Below are 21,998 nucleotides of genomic sequence, written 5' to 3'. Positions count from 1 at the left end.
ACACTGTGTTTAGAAAGAAACAGCCTCAAAAAAATGCTATAAATCCTCAAAGGATAGCATAAAACACACTTCTGGTCTTCAGAAATGTGTCCCCCAGACACCACATTTCACTCAAAAAAGGGTAAGGATCCAAAAGGGTACTTGCCTCATGCAGGTTCACAGTTTTTATACTCCACAAGCTGCCCCCTTCTGAAAACAACAGGTATTACCCTAGTGGGGAATAGTAACTATGCTAATTAAAATCTCTCAGGCCAATGCAAATGATACTCAGGTTTAAGGGTTAAATTATGAGGAGATTGCATAAACTTGCATATTACTACCTTCAGTTTAGAAAATTGAGGGGTGATCTAATCAAACGGTTTACAATGCCAAAGGGAGTCAATAGGGTTCATACAGAGAAACTATTTCCTCTGGTGGGGGATCAAGGACAAGAGGGCACAATTTTAAAATGAGTGAAATCAGGAAGAACTTTTTCACACAAACGGTAGTGAAAATTTGGAATAATCTCCTCTAAAAAGGGTATAGACGCTGGGAGTTAATTGGAGCTTTCAAGACTGAGATCAATAGATTTTTGTTAGGCAAGGATATCAAGGGGTATTTATTTTTTAAATTCATTCATGGGATGTGGGCATCGCTGCTAGGCCAGCATTTATTGTCCATCCTTAATTGCCCTTGAGGTGATGGTGGTGAGCTGCCTTCTTGAACCGCTGCAGTTCATATGGTGTAGATATGCCCACAATGCTGTTAGGGAGGGAGTTCCAGGATTTTGACCCAGCGATAGTGAAGGAACGGTGATATATTTCCAAGTCAGGATGGTGTGTGGCTTGGAGGGGAACTTCCAGGTGGTGGTGTTCCCGTGCACCTGCTGCCCTTGTCCTTCTAAATGGTAGCAGTCGTGAGTTTGAAGGTGCTGTTTAAGGAGCCTTGGTGAGCAATGGCAGATAAATGGGGTTGAGGTACAGATCATCCAGGATCTGATTCAATGCTGGAGCAGGTTCAAGGGGTTGAATAGCCTAATCCTGGTACTATGTTCCTATGAACGACTCCACACTTCATTGTCATGCAGAGTAAAGCAGGATTCTTTCCCCCATCCCCACCCTGAAGTCCTCACATTTAGTCAGCTGATTTTCCACACACTGCACTGGACAGCATAGGTGCAGTTTAAGAGCCATAAGAACTATCAATTGCTGGTCAAATTAGTAAGTGCTATTGAGTGAGAGGCTGGCCTCCATGGGCTTCACTCATCAGCCTCACACTGCTTGAAATCTCCAACTAAAACAAGCAGAGAGTAACTGCATCGCATGTTCAGCGAAATATGGGGGCAACTCAATGCATTTGTGGGTTTGAGTGACTAGCTAAGCCACACAAATCAGAAGTACTTCCAGTTCAGTTCCCTGGCCTGTGTTGAGTTAGATCTCAGTCAGGTCATTAGATTTCTCAGCACTCTAGTTAGGTAGAGGGAAGGGTTCAAACTCAACTGTTATTCAGGAGCAACCTGGAGCGACGGCGTAGTGGTATTGTCACTGGCGTAGTATTCCAGAGACCCACGGTAATGTTCTGGGGACGTGGATTCGAATCCCACCACAGCAGATGGTGAAATTCGAATTCAATAAAAATCTGGAATTAAAAGTCTGATGATGACCATGAAACCATTGTCGATTGTTGTAAAAACCTACCTGGTTCACTAATGTCTTTTAGGGAAGGAAATCTGCTCATGTGACTTGTGACAGCAATGTGGTTGACTCTTAAAAATGCCCTCTGAACAAGGGCAATTAGGGATGGGCAATAAATGCTGGCCTAGTCAGTGATACCCACATCCCATGAACAAATAATTTTTTAAAAATCAAAACCCCCAATCCACCAACTCCATGTAGAGGCCAGATGAGCTTAGCTCAGAGACCCTATAAATGATCCACCATGAAAGTTAAGTCAAGCGAAGACTGAATGATGCCCAAGGGGCAATCCCAAAGTAACAGATAACACTCCCCAAAAAAAGAGGGTGGAGGAGGAGCAAACCACGTGAGAAAAAAAGCTTTTTAAATGAAAATCTCAAGCAGGCAGTCTGAGGTTATAGCCAGTTTAAAAAGCATCTTGTGTATCAGACTAACATTATACAGCTGCTAATGTACATCATTTGGGCTTTGAGATTGCTGCCAAATTGCTCCCCCCACCCCCCCACCACACTTCTCCAATTCCACCAAGCACTGTGCCGATTCTCAGAGTTCTAGTGTGCTCCACTCTGTTGCCAATTTGACCCAGAATAACAGAAGCTGTGCACCTCAAGGGCGTGAAGCAGAACTGACAAAAAATACACATCAAGAGCCACTCTTAAAGGCTGGCTCAGGGGTGCATTGGTGGCAGCCTGGAGGCAAATTCTTTGGGGAGAGCAGAGGAGAAGACAACACATTTCTGAGCCTCCTTTAATATAATTCTGACACCATGAGGCAGTCACCAGGTGTCTCATAACAGCAGCCACTGAAAAGGGGTGGGATGTGCTAAGGGTATAACTTGTTTCCCCAATCTACTGCACCCACCCCGCCTCCCCACCCCCCACAATTTCCAACCTGTTACAGTTGCATGGGTCAGATCAGCAACACAGTGGGACCACACCAGAACTCTGATTTGGTACTATCACAGTACGCTTAGTAACTCAACCTGACCACGGTTACAAGAAATATTGCAGCTACAGGCAAAACAGCATTCAGCATACAAACAGTTAACAATGAACGACTCTCTCTCTCTCGCTCTCTCCTCACCCCCAGCTGCAGCCCCATAAATATGAAAACAATCAGCAAGGAACAAAAGGCGCACCGAATTTGCGATCTTCCAAATTAATGTCCTTTTAAAGAAACAAAACCTTGCTTAAGCATAGAGTTTTGTTGGTCTTACTGGAAGTTACTCAAAAAAAGAGAGAAGCTAGTGAACAGCCGGTTCTTCTTTCACAAACGCTCTTCCAGTTCTACGCTGCATCAGGTTACCAGCATTTTACATTACATTTTACATTAAAAAAACTGCATTTTAAAAGCTACCACAGGAGCTGTGCAAGCAGCTGAACTAGCCGTTCGGCAAGCCTGTCCCTAGAGTAACAGTAAAAAAACCCTTCGGCTAAATAAATTACATTTTAAGAACAAAAAAAGCATATCGAGAACTTCAACTCGTAGTGCTTACCCGGCGTAGCTTTTCATTGAGAGGAATGTATGCCCCAGTGATCAGCCACATTGCGAGGAATGACACTGCTACAGTCTGCCTGCTAAATCCATTTTAACAGTATCAAGTGAACAGCTCACCTCAGCCCTAACTCTCACAGGAAGAGGCCGGCTGTTTGGGACACAAGCCAGCTAGGGATTGAATTTTTTTTAAGTTTTTATTTCTGGCACCAGTTCTGCCAACAACAGTCACAGAGTGGATCAGCCAAGAGTTTTCATTTGCTGAGGGAAAAACTGGTTTCATTTAGCTCCCTGTGCACAAGCCCCAGATGGTCCACCCAGAGTTTAGTAGTTGGTGAGTGGATTAGTCTCAAACTACTTGCCACATTGGTGTTTTCTACATTGGATTGCTGACTTCTGTAAAGTCTATGAGCTAGAAAAAGTTAGAGTGATCCTGGTTATATTGATGGCTTGAATTCTGTTTGTTAATGTAGTGCACCCAGGATCAGCTGTGCACAGAAACAGAACCACTGACAATTAAGCCATAGGTATGTATGAAATAAAACATACCGCTCAACGGATCAGTCAATGAATGCAATGGCTGATATAGTACTGGGCCATGCGGGCTAGACAAGTTCCAGTGCTAATTCCCAGTCTGTGCAGAGTTGGCTGATCTTAGCGAAGGTGCTATTAGGGAAAGCATCAAATTACCATCCAAATTCATCCAGCAGAATTTGTTCCATCATCTTCTGTGCTCAAAGGGGAATTTCCTCTCCTTTCCCCTCTATAGTGGGGCAGTTTTTTTTGGGAGATATGGCTGAATGGGGGAGGGGGGGGTAAGAGATGGAGATCATGGTGTGCAGATGTTGCACGGTAACAGCACAGGACAGACTCAATGGACTACTGAGTCTTTTACTTATACTTTACTGTTTCTTTTCATGATCACTATCCAACAGCCCTACTGGAAAGCACATATGCGGGCACTGCAGAAAACAAATTGGGAATTTAGTGCAACAACCCATCTATACAAACATTTTGATGATTCTCACTGTCTAGTTTCATTTTTGAGGTGTGATCAGTAGGGTGAGGTACCAAAGCATTGGTCATGGAATTGGCCCCCAGCTCCAAGGATCACCTTCAGGAAAGGTATGGAGTGTACACTTTGGCCCCTCACTTTTGAAGTTCGTCTTCAGAGGCAGCACAGAATGAAGGGTAGTTTCCTCTATTGACTCAAAGGTCCCATATGAAATGAATTTTGACATTTCTAGTGGGCACATGGCCACAATATATTGGGTGTGTGGTACAGTGGCTTCATTACCGGACTAGTAACCCAGATTCCTACATTAATAATCAAATTCTGCCTTGGCCTATTAAGATTTTGAGTTCAGTTTAAAAATCTGAAAATAAGACTGACTAGTTAGTATTAGTAAAAGTGACGATGAAGCTGTTACATTGTCACTAGTGTCCTTTAGGAAGTGAAATCTGTTGTCCTTGCCAGGGTCTGGTCTATAGGTGACTCCAGTCTCTCACCCTGTAGGCTCTCAACAGCCCTTTGAAACGGCCTAGCAAGCTACACAGTTGTATCAAACTGCTAGTAGTCCAGAATCGCTCTGGGAATCTAAGGACGGACAATAAATGTCAACCTTGCCCGTGGCATATCCCCAAACTGGATAGAAAAGTTGCCTGTAATGGTGTATAACTTGCATTAAAACAGCAAACTTAATCAGAAAAATCAGAGGACAACTAGTATAGGAAATGGAAAATGACAGAGTGGTGGAGTAAAAGAATACTCTTTTGAGGTTACCTTCAAGGAGCATTGCTGAGGTCTTGATTTTAACCCAAGTGATTCCTGTGTATATAATATGGATACACAAGAAAAAACACAGGTCTGCTTTACTCTTTTAACATGTGCTTCTGGGCTCACAGCAAGTCACCAGGTCTTGATAACCTCTTGATGGTGTTGCAATGTGCCTTGCCACAGAGAGCTAGAGTGAGGGTCTTCATCTATAATCTTCCACAATACTGAGTTTCCAAGTGTAGCCACTGTTCTGCAGGGAGTGCAATCAGAGACAGCTCTTTCTGTGAAGCTCTGGGGTCCAAACATTGACAAAAAAGCTGAATTCAAGAGATGAGGTGAGAATGACTGCTCTTGGCCTCAAGGTAGCATTTGACTCAGTATGGTATCAAGGAGCCCTGACAAAATTGAAGTCAGTAGGAATCAGGGGAAAACTCTCCAATGATTGGACTCGTACTTAGCACAAAGGAAGATGGCTGTGCTTGTTGGTGGCCAATCATCCCAAGACATAGCTGCAGAAAGTTCCTCAGGGTAGTGTCCTAGGCCCATGCATCTTCAGCTGCTTCATCAATGACCTTCTCTACATCAAAAAGTCAGAAATGGGGATGTGCGCTGCTGATTGCACAACGTTCAATTCCATTTGCAACTCCTCAAGCAGTCTGTATCCGTATGCAGTAACACCTGGACAACACCCAGCTTGATAGTGGCAAGTAACATGCACTCCATACAGATACCAGGCAATGACCATGTCCAACAAGAGAGAATCTAACCACCTCCCCTTAACATTCAACAGCATTACTATCATTGAATCTCCAACATAAACAACCTGGGGTTACTGCTGACCAGAGACTTAACTGGACCAGCCACATAAATACTGTGGCTACAAGAGCAGATCAGAGGTTGGGAATTCTGCAGCAAGTAACTCACCTCCAGGCTCCCCAAAAGCCTGTCCACCATCTACAAGCAGAAGTCAGGAATGTGATGAAATAGTCTCTGTTTGTCTTGATAAATGAGCTCCAACAACACTCTAAGCCCAACACCATCCAGGGCAAAGCAGCCTGCTTGATTGGCGCCCCATCTACCACTAAACATTTACTCCCTTCAGTTTGTACCATCTACAAGATGCACTGCAGCAATATACCAAGCCTCTTTTGACAGCACCTTCCAAATGTCGGACCTTTACCATCTAAGACAAGGGCAGCAGACACATGGAAACACCACCACCTGCAAGCTCCCCACCATGTCTACACACCATCTTGACTTGGAAATATATCGCCGTTCCTTCACTGTCGCTGGGTCAAAATCCTGGAACTGCCTTCCTAACAGCACATTGGGTGCATCTACACCAGATAGACAGCAACGGGTCAAGGTGGCAGCTCACCAGTACCTTCTGAAAGACAATTAGGGATGGGCAACAAATGCTGGCCCTGACAGCAATGACAACATCCCATGAAAGAATAAAAGTAGTTTGGAAACTTGCCAGCCCTTGAGTTAACATGTAGCCCACACAGGGAAAGCTTGCCCATGATTCCTGCCCAGATTACCAACCCAAAACAGATTTTCTAGGAGTGGTTTAAATTTTGAACTTTCATGAACAGTAAATCCTCATTTTCAAGCTACCTCACAAAACATTGTTCATTCTGAAGGGCCTGCTTTTCCAATTTGTGTCACCATTTTCATCATCTGCACTCTGGTCCACTACCCCCACCCCACACCCCACCCTGCAACCGCGCTGCACTCTGGGCCAGTTGCTGCCAAGTTCTGATGCCAGAGGCATCGCCATTACCAGAAACTGAGGCTGCAGGGAGAGAGCAAGCCTCCAAGATCCTGTAGCATGGCCGCAGGGCAGGGACACAAAGCTGCCAGCCACTGATCAGGTGGTGATGTGAGAGCAACCCTCTGGTTCTATGAGAGAACAACAGAGAGAGACAATGGGAAAGGAGGGAGAGAGACACACAGTGGAAAGGAGAGAGAAACAGGCAAACAATGCGAAGGGACAGAAGGGGAGGTATGGGAAAGGAGAGACACACACATAGGCAGGCAGAATGCAAAAGGAGAGAGACAGACAGTGGGAAAGAGGAGCAAGAGAGAAAGAAAAACAATAGAGGGGGAAAGGAGAGAAAGGGAGACAGACAGTCAGACAGTGGGAAAGGAGGTAGACAGAGTAGGAAAGGAGATAGTGAGAGCAAGTGACAGAGTGGGAAAGGGGGGGGAGAGAGAGAGAGAGAGATAGAGAAAGAAAAACGTCAGAGGGTGAAAGGAAAGCAAGCAAAAAATTGAGTTGAGTTTCAGGAGTGCTGTGGGGGGAGACACAGAAGCTGTGCTAACTCAGAGCTTGTTTGGGTGATTTAATGTTATCTAATTTGAATTCATATAGCATTACTGTTATATTCAATGATTTGTTTTAGTTTGCAAGTTATTCCAGCTAGGAATGCACAGTGTTGCACATGTATGGTACAGTATTTCAACTTGTACATTGGTCTTTTCAGACAAGAAATGGCCGAAGGAACCTAACTCTGGCTTTAACATTGATTCCTATGGGAACCCACTTAAAGTTAAACACTTTAAAGTTTTTCACTTAAAGTCATGATTTTCAGGAATGCAACCACAACTTTTAAGTGAGGACTCACTGTACTGCACATCTCGCAATATTTAAAACCTTGAGAATTAATCTTTAAATGATCAAATGAGCATGCTTGGGCTGGGGGGCGGGGTAGTGTGATGTTGGGTTTGATTCTTGTTTTCCTGTAACAGCATCAGAGGAAAGTGCAACACTTTTTTTTATTCTTTCATGGGATGTGGGTGTTGCTGGCAAGGCCAGCATTTGTTGCCCATCCTCAATTGACCTTGAACAGAGTGACTTGCTAGGCCAATCCAGAGGGCAGTTGAGAGTCAACCACATTGCTGTGCATCTGAAGTCACATGTAGGCCAGGCTACGTAAGGATGGCACGAAAGGACATTAGTGAACCAGATGGGATTTTACGATAATTGATGATAGTTGTCATAGTCACCTTTAATGAAACTTGCTTTATATTCCAGATTTATTAATTGAATTTAAATTCCACCAGCTGCCGTGGTGGGATTTGAATCCATAATCTCCAAAGCATTAGTCCAGTGATATTACCACCACACCACCATCTCCCCCAGTTTAAGATATGCTCTCAGTTTTCTCCTTTAAATTTAATTCATAATGTTGAATCTGCCTAATCGTCAGCATTCGGTACAGCGAACTCCATTCAAACCCAGGTCTTAGAGTCAACTGCCCCACCTCTACCATAAATAAAGATTACACTTTTTTCCCCAGCTCATAGAATGAAGTACTTGCAACTATATTGTGCCTTTCAAAACCTCAGGGCATTCAAAAGCAAATACAGCCAATAAAAGTATGTAGGAAACATGGAAGCCAATTTGTACAGAGCAAGCTCCCAGCAGTAAGGTAAGTAGCCAGATAACCTGTTTTAGTGATGCAAATTGAAGGGGCACCAGGAAAACTCTGCTCCTTTGTATCGAATAGTGCCATGAGATCTTTTAAGTCAAGCCAAGACAGGACCTTGGCTTAATGTTTTATCTGATGAAACAGCATCATTGACAGTGCAACACTCCCTCAGTACCGCACTGCAGTACTAGACTAGATTTCACGTTGAAGTCTCGAAGGTAGGACGAAGTCAAAATCTGACTCCGATGACTGTGCCATCACTGAGCCACAGCTAACACTGTGTATATGACATAGTGTCAATATAAAATACTGAGAAATCCATTTAGAGATAAGAATGCGCACTTTCCTCCCTAAGTGTAGAGAGCTAGACTATGCAAGTTATTATTGGCCTTTAGGGAACCTCAGTGTAGGTCGGGGCACTGTTGGATGCTAATCAGCTATAATCGAGCATTTTATGAACAGAGTGCACTAGTAAGCTGATAGTTACCTATCCAGCTACAATCAAAGAGCATTAGCTTCACAAAATCAGGACTTTACAATCTAAAAATACTCTCACCTGTACTTCCGTTTTCGAGAGTGAGACCGGGAGCGAGAACGTGAGCGTGACCTCGTAAAGGACCGGGAGCGGGATCGAGAGCGGGACCTCGAATGAGACGACTGTGACCTGGACTTTGAACCTGCAGCTTTCGACATCTCTCAACGTGGTCGTGGCAGCAAAGTGAATTCCTTTCTTTGTATCTGTCAAAGAGGAGATGCAGAAACTGTTAACAAGAGAATGCCAGAGAAAACAGTGAGATAGTGAGACAGTTAGTGAGATAGAGTGGGAGAGAGAAAAAGAGAAAAGTAGATAAACACATACACACATCACTAACAGGAGCAACTGGAGTAAATGGTCTGCCACAAACACAATATTACATTTAGTTGGAAAAAAAATTTGGAGTTTACGAAAAGATTACTTTCACAGTTATATTTTTAAGAGGCCACAGCAGATTTTGATTGCAGGGTGATGTGGGAGGAGAGCATAAATATAACCAAGGCTTTTGCTGCGACTGCAATTCTAATGGGAACAGTACAGGTGAAGAGATTGAGGCAGCTTGCTTAGTCTTGGAAAAATAGATGGGCCTGGGACTGAGCTAGGCCAGGTCTGAAGGGCCTGCATTGCCTCCTATACTACAGGTGATCACATCTCTACACTCTGCAGGCAGCGTCCAAACCAGGATCTTCTCGATGCAAGGAGGGATTGCAGATGCTGAACCAAGCTCACCGCCCTGAGAGTGCAGTCCACTATATTGTTACACACTAACATTTTTGATGCCCACCTTCATGGGATAGTTCCACCATTGCTCCAGCAATCTGCTCCAAGATGTGGAAATGTGCAGAACAAGGAGTGCAGGACCAAGAGTTGTGCCAGTGTTGCAAGTCTTGTATTTTCATATAGGCCTCTCAATTACTCTGGGGTGTACCCACTGCCAAAACAGGCATTCTCCTTGGAGAGGCAGGACAATGAATAACATCACCCATGTTTTAATTTAGCTCTGACACAGTGAATGGAAACCCCCTGCTCTGATTTGATATGCTGCACAACCAGCAGCCAATAAGCTTCCACAGCTAAAAAAAAGTATCTGTAGCCCAATCTCGGAACTAAAAAACGAATCCCCTTGCTGCTGTAAACAAATGGTCTGAGTCATGCTTCCTCTCTTTAGCCAGGCGAGAGTTCTATTTCTTGTCATTTAACTGTGTGTGAATAGGAAACAAAACCCTCCCCACCCACTGATCTTAAGGGGAGAGAAAAAATGAGAGCATTTATGGCAACTGAACATCAGAAAAGATCAAGATGAGAAACAGGTTCACAGTCAATGAAAGCCCCTCAACTCTGCTCCCCTTAAAATCTGCATTCCCGCTGCTCCCATCTGGCTGACCATTCCAGACTGTTATCACCCAGTCTGCAAAGAACTTCTGTCTATGATCTCTAAATTATTCTCACATTGATGATCCTATTGACCCGCCTTACTTTAAAGTTCTGAGTGTTATTTTCAGGATTTAGGCTAGTTAAATCCTCATGGTGAATGTCATGGATTTGTGATAGGGCGCCTTAAACTGCTGCACACTCTCCATCGGAGGCATTTAATACACAATCCAGGCACATGCTGAGTATCCTAACCAGAGTCAGAGAATCATAGAATTCTGCTTTTAAAGTATCATAAAGGAGCTGGAAAATCTCTCATTTCATTCAGGGGCATTTCATGTGGGACCACAAGGAATAGGGGAAATTTCACTGAGTTCAAAGTTTCCAATGTATCTGTCTAGGTGAGCAGCATGGAATAATGCATCAGAGACTCAGAGAACAAACAAAGGAACATTACAAATGAATACTGTCTACCAATCAACTGAACTACAAGCACAGACTCCAGATAATGGAGCCACAGAAACGTTTACCATTTAAGAGAAATTCCAGGAGCCAAGCTAAAATAGATGGCAAAATAGACAGAAAAGAGGAGGAGAAAAGGGGAGGAGGGAGAGGAATAGCGGGCTGGAGAAAGAAGGAGCACAAAGATATAAGAAATAGGAACTGGAGTAGGCCATTCAGCCGTTCCAGCTATCACTCTTAAGATTACCACTGATCTTCTATATCAACTAGACCTTTCCTCACTATCCCATAACCCAAGATTCCTTTAGTATCCAAAAACCTGCCATTCTCAGTCTTTAATATATTCAATTTCAGAGCATCCACAGCTCTCAGGAGTAAAGAATTCTAAAGATTCACTGCCCTTTGACTGAAGAAGTTTCTCATTTCAATCCTAAATGGCTGACCCCTTATCCTGAGTAAGTGACCCCTAATTCTAGACTCCCAGCGAGGGAAATGTCCTCCCAGCATCTACCCCGTCAGGACCCTTAAGAATTGTATGTTTCACTGAGATCACATCTCATTTTTCTAAACTCTAGGGGAGGCCTACGCTACTCAATCTCTCCTCTTAGGACAATCCCCATATCTCAGAAACCAGTCGAGCTCAGGGGCTTCTCAACAGTTTTGCTTCTGTGGCATCCCCCAACTGTGATATAAAAATTCCACCGACCCCCTGTAATAGTTATTTCTTCCATATGAAAATTTTTTAGCATTGTTCTCACTCACAATGCTACTGCTGCTGATGGTATCCTAACACTGCAGAAATTACTGGTTCCCACGTCCACCCCAGTTCTCCTTTCCCTCCAAGCGAACCCAATCACCTGACCCCCCACAGCCTCCCTTGTTGCCCCTCGACTCACTCACCGCCTGTTCCCGGCAAATTAGTCAGATCCAGTTCTGTCTGATCGTCAGTCTAACAGCCATTTTCCTTCATCTCCAATTATTTGCAGAACCAAAAGTGTACAATGAAAATGAAGAACACAGATGATTAAGGTCCCTAAGGTTTTCTTTATCCAAACTAATCATAGCGGTGTCCTTTCCCCATAGCTCTGCAATGGCTTTTTTTCCCTTCAAGTACTTATTTAATTCCCTATTGAAAGCCATGATTAAATCTGCCTCCATCACCCTTTCAGGCATTGTGTTCCAGATCCTAACTACTCTGCTGCGCAACAAAGCTTTTACTCATGTCACCTTTGGTTCTTTTGCCAATCATCTTATCAGCGTCCTCTAGTCCTAGACTCTTTTGCTAAGAGGAATAGATTCCATCTACTCTGTCTATACCCATGATTTTGAACACCTCTATCAAATCTCATCCCAACATTTTCTTCTCTGAGAACAACCCCAGCTTTTCCAATATATCCATGTAACTGAAGTCCCTCGTCCTTGAAACCATTCTAGTAAATCATTTCTGCACACTGTAAAGCTTTCATATTCCTCCTAAAGTGTGATTCCCAGAATTAGATAATACTCCAGTTGCAGTCAAACCAGTTTTTTTTTGGAATTGTTCATCACAACTTCCTTACTGAATGGGTGACAGTTGCCAACTGGCGACATAAGGCAGTGAGAGGAACAAGGGGTTAAAAGTAGAGAGCAACTCTCCAATTAGCCCATTTGGGGGGGGGGGGCAGGGCAACAACTACCCCTACAGTGTGGTGTTAGGACAATTCCACAGTGGTGGGGGGGGGGACCCAAATACAGAGTGGGACCTGATGAAAGAGCAGCGACTAATGAGCCCTGCTTCCTTCCATTCTGAGCAAGCAGGGGCTTGGCCACGACACCAGCTACCACTGTCATTTCACAGACATTCGCGAGGGGGCAAACAGATGTACGAGTTTAGGCCAAAGCCTCCAGTTTACTTAGCACAATCCCACATTTACACAATGGCATTTTTTTTTCTTGCATAATCTGATTTTTTATTAAACCCTGGGTCCCCACAAACTTCTCACTGACCCTCAGATGGCCAAGGAGAACCACTGATTTGGTGAGCCTTTGTTGCACTCTCTCTAAGGAAAATATATCCTCTCTTTGGTAGGAGGACAAAACTGTATACTCCAGGTGTGGTACCACCAATGCCCTACATAATTGCAGTAGGGCTTCTGTATTCTTGTACTCTAATCCCTTTTGTAATAAAGCCGAACATGCCATTTGCCTTCCTAATTGCTTTCTGCGTCAACATGTTTAACTTTGTGATTCATGTGCAACAGCATCCAGGCTCTTCAGAATGCCAAAATTTTCCAGTCTCTCACCATTTAATAATTAGTAAGCTTTTCCATTTTTCTTACCAGAGGATAACTTCACACTTCTCCACATTATATTCCCTTGCCATGTTCTTATCCACTCCCTTAACTTTTCTCTACTCCTTTGCAGCCTCCTTGCAGCTTACGTTTCCACCATGTATCATCAGCAAATTAAGGTGAGCGTGCAGCAGAGAGAAGAGAAATGGACAGACTTAGGTTGTTAGGGAGAGTAATAATTGGGGTCAGCAATACTCAGTGCCTCACTGGCACACAATTTCAGTTCCTTTGCCCATAAAAATGAAGTCCCTCCATGAGCCTCTTCTTGGGCAGTGGTCAAGATTGCACAGTGGTGATTAAACATGGGATAAAAATACTCCGGCAGTTCTTGCCCTGATGGTGTTCAAACAGTGCACTGGATCCCTATAAAAATCATAAGAAATAGAAGGAGTAGGCCATATGGCCCCTCAAGTCTGCTCCATCTTTCACACAATCATGATTGGCTTTCAAACTCAACTTTGCTTCACTCCCTCCAATCCCCATATCCTTTGATTTTCTCAGTCTATCGATTTGAGTCTTGGATATACCAAATGTGAAATCAGAACTGAAGGATTGGGAGACAGGGGTTGTTGAAATAAGGAAACATGGACTTATGGTTGCTTCAGGTAGAGATGAGAATGAGAAAGACTTGGCCTGGGTGATGGGCTCTGGAAACAGTACCTTAGTTGTTCAAAGGCAGAGGTAGATAGATTCTTGTTAGGCAAGGGAATCAAAGGTTATCGGGAGTAGATGGGAATGTGGAATTCGAAACACAAGATGATCAACTGTGATCTTATTGAATGGTGGAGCAGGCTCGAGGGGCTGAATGGTCTACTCCTGTTCCTATTTATGATGTTTTTATGTTCAGTTCCATTGCATGAACCTCATGGTGCAATTATAGCTCTTTTTGCATTGCGTAAATGAACAAAGAGGAAGCAGGAATTCTTTGAAAATGGGATTGGAAAATCCAGGGGTACATCGTGAGCTGATGTATCAGAGAAAAAAAAAAGAACTGAAACTGAGGACAGATGATTTTATGAAAAATGATTAGTGGATAACAAAAGGGGCAGACAAAAATACACAGAGAAAGAAGCTGATCGACACCAGTCAGAGTGCACTAAATTCAGGGTTCCATATTCTGATGGCTCTTTCAATAAAGGAGACAACATCAGTTATCAACTGACATCAGAAAGCATCATCTAAGAGGCCACATGGGCTGAAATACACATTACATTGTTTTTTCAGAACTTACATTTACATAGCACCTAACTTCTTCAGGTGTCTCAAAGCACTTCATAGGCAATTAATTACTTTTTGAACAAAAGGCATGGCATTGTAGACAAACGCAGCAGCAAATTTGCACACCACAATTCTCAAAACTACCAACTGACATAAAAGAGCAGTTAATCTGTTCTGGTAGTGTTGATTGAGGTAAAATTTGACCTGGACACTTGACTACTCTTCAAATAGTGGCACCTCCTACCGTACCGTACTCCCTCAGTCCTGCACTGGAATATCAACCTTGATTTTTGTGCTCAAGTCTTGGCATGAGTCCTACGTTGTAGAACTAGAGGAGGTTACATAGATTGAGAGGTAAGGTCATGAAAGGATTTAAACACAAGGGTAAGGACTTTAAAATTAAGATGCTCCTGAACTAGGCGTCAGCGTAGGTCAGCAAGCACAAGGGTAATGGGTGAGCAGCTCAATGGAAAGATGGCATACCTCCTTAGGTACTGCAGTAGACTGCCAGTCGAGATTGTGTGTTCAAGTCCTAAACTGCAGCTTGAATCTACAACCTGCTGACTCAGATGAGAGTGTGCTACCACTGAGCCAAGGATCGTTTGTTGAAATCCTACAGCAGTGTGTTATAAATAAAATGCATCAATTCCACCTAACACCTGGTAAATATCTCCTGGCAGAGGCAGTAAACATTCAGTGTCGGACGTATTTATCATTTAGTTGCAAGACATCTTCCATTTAAAACAAACTTCAACCTCTGCTCCACTGCTCCAAACTGTTTTCACAATTTTCAGTGATAATTGTTAATTAAACAAGGCGCGGTGGGCTAAGGCGGGGGGGATAAGGGGGTGGGGCAGCAGAAATGGCTTACTGAGCAGGACAGGGAGAGTCATTGCTCAGAAAAGTACACAGTTATAAAATTAGACAATAAATCTGTCCCCACCATTGAGCTGATGACTATCAGTTTTGCTGTTGGTTCAGCTGTTTCTTCCTGACTAGTGTCTTGGCCTACTCTCCAACTGCATCAGCACAAGCATAATGGGAAAGGTTATTCCACAGGATAAAAAGTGAAATATTAATCTTTATACTTTCAATAGTTATACATTTTTCTAAAATGAAAAAAGTCACACTGGTTTGGTAAGTGGGATTCTCACTTTAAAGCCAGTTTCACTTGTGGATAGGACTTCATGGCAATGCAGACAGTTTCCTGAGTTGTCAGTGAATGCAGACTGCAGAGGGCTGCGAGTATAGTTCTGTTTACGTTAGCTGCTTGCTGACTATGAACGAATTTGCCATGGTGACATGTCCCAACACCATCACAACAGGATCTAAATGTCAGGCAGATGCTGGAATTATCTCCACATTTGTTGATCATTAATAAAAGACAGACAGTGTTGCCAAACTCAGGAATGGCAGTACAGTGTACGAGAAAAACCAGGGAAGTGGGGCGAGAGGACGAGAGAGAGAGAAAGAGACAGAGAAAGAGAGAAAAAGAGAGAGAGAAAGAGAGAGAGAGAGAGAGCGAGCACACGTGAGAGCCTCACAATTACCATCTAATATAAGAAACTTACGCTTATATAGCACCTTTCATATCCTCAGAACATCCCGTAGTGTGTCTCAGCTGCTGAACTAGCACCGAAGAGAGCCACTGTTGTTTTGCTGGCAAACACGGCAATCCATATTCACACAGCAAAGATCCACAAACAGTAATGAGACAAATGACCAGATAATCTTTGATCATGTTGTCTAGGGGGAGGAATGTCAGCCAGGATATGAGGAGATTGATGAACACTGCTTTGGGATCTTTCACAGCCACCTGAACAGAGGCAGATGGTGCCTTGATTTAATGCGTCATCTAAAAACAGCACATGACAACACAGTGCTGCTCAGATTAGATGTTCAATACTTTTTGTGCCTCCATTTCAAAATGACTCATTTCGTCTTGAACAGCCAGTCCTCACCCAAGAGGCTGGTTCAGCAGCATTTCCCCAAGGTCCCTGCCACTGCACTCTAGTAGCCAGTGTCCCAAGTCTCCCACACTTCCTCCCGAAAAGCTTGCTGTCTTTCTCTGGCCACGTCCCTAAGTCTGTAGCACAAGATACTAGTGGCCAAATGCTCTCCTTAATCTGAGGGGGAATACTTTAAAAAAATACACCATATCACAGGCCTTTCTTTTCACCTTAACTCTGTGACTGTGAAGTAAAATAGATTGCTTTCCCTATCACACATTCTGCGGATGTTGTCTTCTCCCTTCCTATCAATTCCATATGCTCTCCCGAGTTATTGGGACAATCCTCACTCTACTTCACTTAAGCAGTACAGAAATCATGGAATATCCCTATATCAATGAACTGGATATTACATAGGAAGCTGCTGAAAGGCAACTTTAAGCTGTACAGCTTTAATGCAGTTGAGAGATGTTACAGACAACGTGGCTTCTGAATATGAAGAGAAACATTACAAATTTTACATGGACTTTTGGTTGAGAAGCTCTGAATAAAAGATGGGATGAAACTTAAGAGGGCTAAATTATGAGAACAAGTGGAAAAGAATGTTCTCTGGTTTAAAGGATCGAGGGTGATCCAATCAAGTTGTTTTAAATATTCAAAGGATTTGATAAGATACATATGGAAAACCAATTCCTCTGGTGGATGAATCAAGAAGGGATACAATTTTACAATCAGAGCTGGGACATTCACAATCAAAATCACAAAATTATAGAAGTTGAGAGTCCTAAGAGGATGCCATTCTGAAATAGCTGTCGCGCTTTGTGCTACACCACTGCTTTTTGTTTGAAACCCTGTAAAGTTCTTCATCCTTAAGCACCCACCTGACCTAGTCCATTTTAAATTTAAAATTATTCATAGAATCGACTTCCACCACCTTTTCAGGTAGAGTGGCCCTGATCCTGTCAGCTGTGGGGAAAAAAATTCTCAACTCCTCTCTAGGTCTTTTGTGATGATTTGAAATCTATAACCTCTGGTTAATAACCTACTCACCAGAAGGATAAGCTTTCATCTATCTGCTCTATTAAACTCTCTCCACCTTGAAAACCTCTATGACATCACCTCACAATCTGCTCTGTTTCAAAGAAAACAGTTCTAATTTTCCAACTCCTCCTCATAACTGAAGTATCTCATCACTGGTAACATCCTGATAAACTGTCTCTTATACCCTTTCAAGGGCCTTTACCTTTTTCCTAAAGTCCACAATACTCCACTTTATGCCTAACCAGTGATTTGCATAGTTCAAGCATGAACTCTTTGTTTTCATGTTTTATGCATTTATTTATTTATAAATTCAAATAACCCATATGCTTTTTTAAACCACCTTATTAACTAGCCCTGCCACCATTAAGGATTCGAGTACATGTACACCAAGGCTCCTCTGCTCATCTATACATTTCAAAGTCCTGCCACTTAGAGCATACTGTCTTTCCATATTAGTCCTCCCAAAGTGCAGCACTTCAAACATTTCCACACTGAGCTCCATCCGCCATGCTTCACCATTACATCTACATCACTCTGAAGTCTACAACAATCCTCAACACTAAATTACACTGGCAAATTTCATACCAATTGCAAACTTTCTAATGCTGCTCCGTACATCCAAGTAGGTTGTTTATAAAAATTGAAGGATACAAGACCCAAAACTGATACTTGGGGACACCAAGCCAACTCCCAGTCTGAAAAACATCAACAACCACCATCCCTTGCTTTCTGTTACTGAGCCAATTCTACATTCAAACTGCCACTTTCCCCTTAATTTCATGGGTTTCCATTTTCTCAACAAGTCTTTGCAATGTTGGCATATATTTCGAGAGGACTAGGATATAAAAGCAGGGATGTGCTGCTGAGGCTTTATAAGGCTCTGGTCAGACCACATTTAGAATATTGTGAGCAATTTTGGGCCCCGTATCTCAGGAAGGATGTGCTGGCCCTGGAGAGGGTCCAGAGGAGATTCACGAGAATGATCCCAGGAATGAAAGGCTTAACATATGAGGAACGTTTGATGACTCTGGGTCTATACTCGATGGAGTTTAGAAGGATGAGGGGGGATCTGATTGAAACTTACAGAATACTGAAAGGCCTGGATTGAGTGGACGTGGGGAAGATGTTTTCATTAGTAGGAGAGGCTAGGACCCGAGGGCTCTGCCTCAGAGTAAAGGAAAGACCTTTTAGAACAGAGATGAGGAGAAACTTCTTTAGCCAGAGAGTGGTGAATCTATGGAATTCATTGCCACAGAAGGCTGTGGAGGCCAGGTAATTGAGTGTATTTAAGACCGAGATAGATAGGGTCTTGATTGGTAAGGGGGTCAAAGGTTACAGGGAGAAGGCGGGAGAATGGGGTTGAGAAACTTATCAGCCATGATTGAATGGCGGAGCAGACTCGATGGGCCGAATGGCCTAATTTCTGCTCCGATGTCTTATGGTCTTATGTTCTTCTCAAAGTCCATATATACAGTATCTACTGAACTACCTCGATTAAAGAGTTCAATCAAGTTAGTCAGGCACAATTCCCAAATGAAAATTTATTTTGTCTCTGATAACGCTTTCCTACCACCAATGTTAGGCTTATATGCCTTATAGCCAATATTCCAGACACCACCATCACCATATCCCCGAGTATGTCCTGGCCCACTAGCAGGACAGACCCACCAGGAGTGGCAACACAGTGGTACACACAATCATGATGGGGGCAGTCCTGGGAGAACATTGACTCCAAACCTCATGAAGTTTTATGACAACAGGTAAAACATGGGCAAGGAAACCTCCTACTGGTTACCATTGACTGCACGCCCCGCTCCCCCCACCTCCCCCTCAGCTGATGAATCAGTACTCCTCCATGTTGAACACCACTTGAAAAAAGCACTGAAGGTGGCAAGGGCAAGGAACGTACTATTGGGGAAACTTCACTGCCACTTACCAAAAGTGGCTCGGTAGCACCACTACCGACTGAGCTGGCCGAGTCCTGAAGGACATATCTGCCAGGTGGTAAGGGAACCAACACGGAAAACCCTACCTCATCTTACCCTCACCAATCTACCTGTAGCAGATGCATTTATCCATGGCAGTATAGACAGAAGTGACCACCACAGGGTCCTTGTGAAGATGAAGCTATGTCTTCACAGAGCACACCGCCTATCATTTATATTGCACTACCACCATGCTAAATGGAGGAGATTCAGAATAGATCTAGAGCTGAAAACTGGACATCCATGAGGTGCTGTGGGCCATCAGCAGCATCGTATTCAATCACCATCCGCACCCTCATGGCCCAGCATATCCCCCATTCTACCATTACCATAAAGACACTGGATCAATCTTGGCTCAATGAAAAATGCAGGAGAACATAGAAAGAGCATCGCCAGGCATACCTAAATATGAGGTGTCAACCTGGTGAAACTACAGCACAGGGCTACCTTCATGTCAAGCAGCAAGCAACAGACAGAGCTAAGCAATCAAACCTCTGTAGTCCTATCATATCCAATTGTGAATGGTAGTGGACAATTAAACTAACAGGAGGAGGAGGCTCCACAAATATTCCCTTCCTCAATGATGAAAGAGCCCACCAGCACATCAGTGTAAAAGACAAGGCTGAAAAATTTACAACTACCTTCAGCTAAGAAGTGTCGAGTGGATGATCCACCTTGGCCTCCTCCTGAGGCCCCCAGCATCACAGATGGCTACTTCAGCCAATTTGATTCACTCCACGGGGCATCGAGAAACAGGTGAATGGACTGGATACTGCAAAAGTTACGGGCCCTGACAACATTCCAGCAGTAGCACTGAAGACTTGTGCTCCAGAACTAGCCGGGGCCCTAGTCAAGCTGTTCCGGTACAGCTACAACATTGGCATCTACCTAATAACGTGAAAAAATGCCCAAGTTTGCCCTGTCCAGAAAAAGCAGGACAAATCCAACGTGGCCCATACCATCCCATCAGCCTCTTCTGGATCATCAGCCAAGTGATGGAAGGGGTGGTCGACAGTGCTATCAAGTGGCACTTAGTCAAGAATAACCTAATCACTGATGCTCGGTTTGGGTTCCGCCAGGGCCACTCTGCTCCTGACCTCATTACAACCGTGGTCTAAACTTGGTCAAAAGAGCTGAACTGAGCATTTGACAAAGTGTGGCCTGGCGAAATTGAAGTCAATGGGAATCAGAGACTGGTTGGAATCATACATAGCACAAAGGAAGATGGTTGTAATTGTTGGAGGCCAACTATCTGAGTCCCAGGACATCGCTGCAGGAGTTCCTCAGGGGTAGTGTCCTAGGCCCATCCATCTTCAGCAGTTTCATCAACGATCTTCCATTCATCATAAGGTCAGAAGTGGGTATGTTCGCTGCTGATTGCACAATGTTCAGCACCACTCACAACTCCTCATATACTGGGGTAGCCTGTGTCCATATGCAGCAAGACCTGGACAACATTCAGGCTTAGGTTTATAAATGACAAGGAACAGTTGCACCACACAAGTTGCCAGGCAATGATCATCTTTAACAAGAGAGAATTTAAATACCTCCCCTTGATAGTTAATGGCATTACCATCACTGAATCCTCCACTATCAACATCCTGGAGTTACCAGTGACTAGAAACACAAATGGACCAGCCATATAAATACTGCAGCTTCAAGAATAGATCAGAAATTGGGAACTCTGAGGCAAGTAACTCACCTGATTCCCCAAAACCATCTACAACGCACTTGCCTGGATTAGCACGGCTCCAATAACACAAGAAGCTCGACATCATCCAGGACAAAGCAGTCTGCTTGATCAGCATCCATCCAACAACTTAAACTTTCACCCCCTCTACCATTTACCCACCATGGCAGCAGGGTGATAGATAGATATATAGAAGATGCATTGCAGCAGCTCATCAAGCCTTCTTTGACAGCACCTTCCAAAGTCATGACCTCTACAACCTAGAAGGGCAAGGACAGAGGACACGGTGAACACCACCACCTCCAAGCCAGACAGCTTCCTGACTTGGAACTATATCGCTGTTCCTTCACTGTCACTGGGTCAAAATCCTGGAACTCTCTTCCTCACAGCATTGTGGGTGTGCCTGCACCACATGGACTGCAGCAGTTCAAGAAGGCAGCTCACCACCATCTTCTGAAAGGTAATTAGCGAAGGGCAACAAAATTCTGGTTTTGTCAGCAATGCTCGCGTCCCATGAAATCATAAATTCCATCCGGACCATGAGTTGTCTTTCAGAAATGCTAATCTTTAAGTACATCTGTCTATTACTCTGTTATCCGTAACATCCCTCTCCCCTTTTAGTGTAACCTAGTTATCTGCTTCCGATTTGAAGATGCTGGCAAAGTGCTCATTTAATACTTCAGTCGCACCCTCTGTCTTACATGAAGGTTTACCTTTGGTTCCTTAACAGGCCTAACATTTTCCCTAGCTAATATCTTACACTTTATTATATGTTTATAAAATGCTTTAGGTTTCAATTTAATGTTGCCTGCTAATCTTGTCTCATTATCTGTCTCCCACATTAATTTAATTTTCTCCTATACTTTCTATAATCTTTGTGATTAACTGAACCTTGCCCCTGACATATTTCATAAGCCTCTTTTTTTTCTGTTTGAACTTTCTTTTGTCATCCAGGATGCATTAGCTTTGGGTGTTATACCACTTCTCTTGAAAGAAATATGCCCAGTTTGTACTCAAACCAAGTTTTCCATTGCTGCGC

General features: G+C 43.5%; 1 protein-coding gene across 6 annotated transcripts in view; it reads right to left on the bottom strand.

Annotated features, from left to right (window-relative positions):
- thrap3b (thyroid hormone receptor associated protein 3b) overlaps positions 1-21,998 on the bottom strand; it is a 120,559-nt gene that overhangs the window by 27,582 nt on the left and 70,979 nt on the right. For all 6 annotated transcript variants that reach the window (XM_078566929.1, XM_078566927.1, XM_078566932.1 and 3 more), the window contains one exon: positions 8,935-9,116. In XM_078566929.1, the coding sequence (XP_078423055.1) occupies positions 8,935-9,071 (137 nt within the window). In that variant the 5' untranslated portion in view covers positions 9,072-9,116. The remainder of the gene's footprint in view (positions 1-8,934; positions 9,117-21,998) is intronic.

The sequence above is a fragment of the Cetorhinus maximus genome, chromosome 21 (assembly GCF_964194155.1).
Source record: "Cetorhinus maximus chromosome 21, sCetMax3.hap1.1, whole genome shotgun sequence".
Lineage (NCBI taxonomy): Eukaryota > Metazoa > Chordata > Chondrichthyes > Lamniformes > Cetorhinidae > Cetorhinus > Cetorhinus maximus.
Note: the sequence above shows the minus strand (reverse complement) of the source record. Positions and strands in the feature narration are given on the sequence as shown.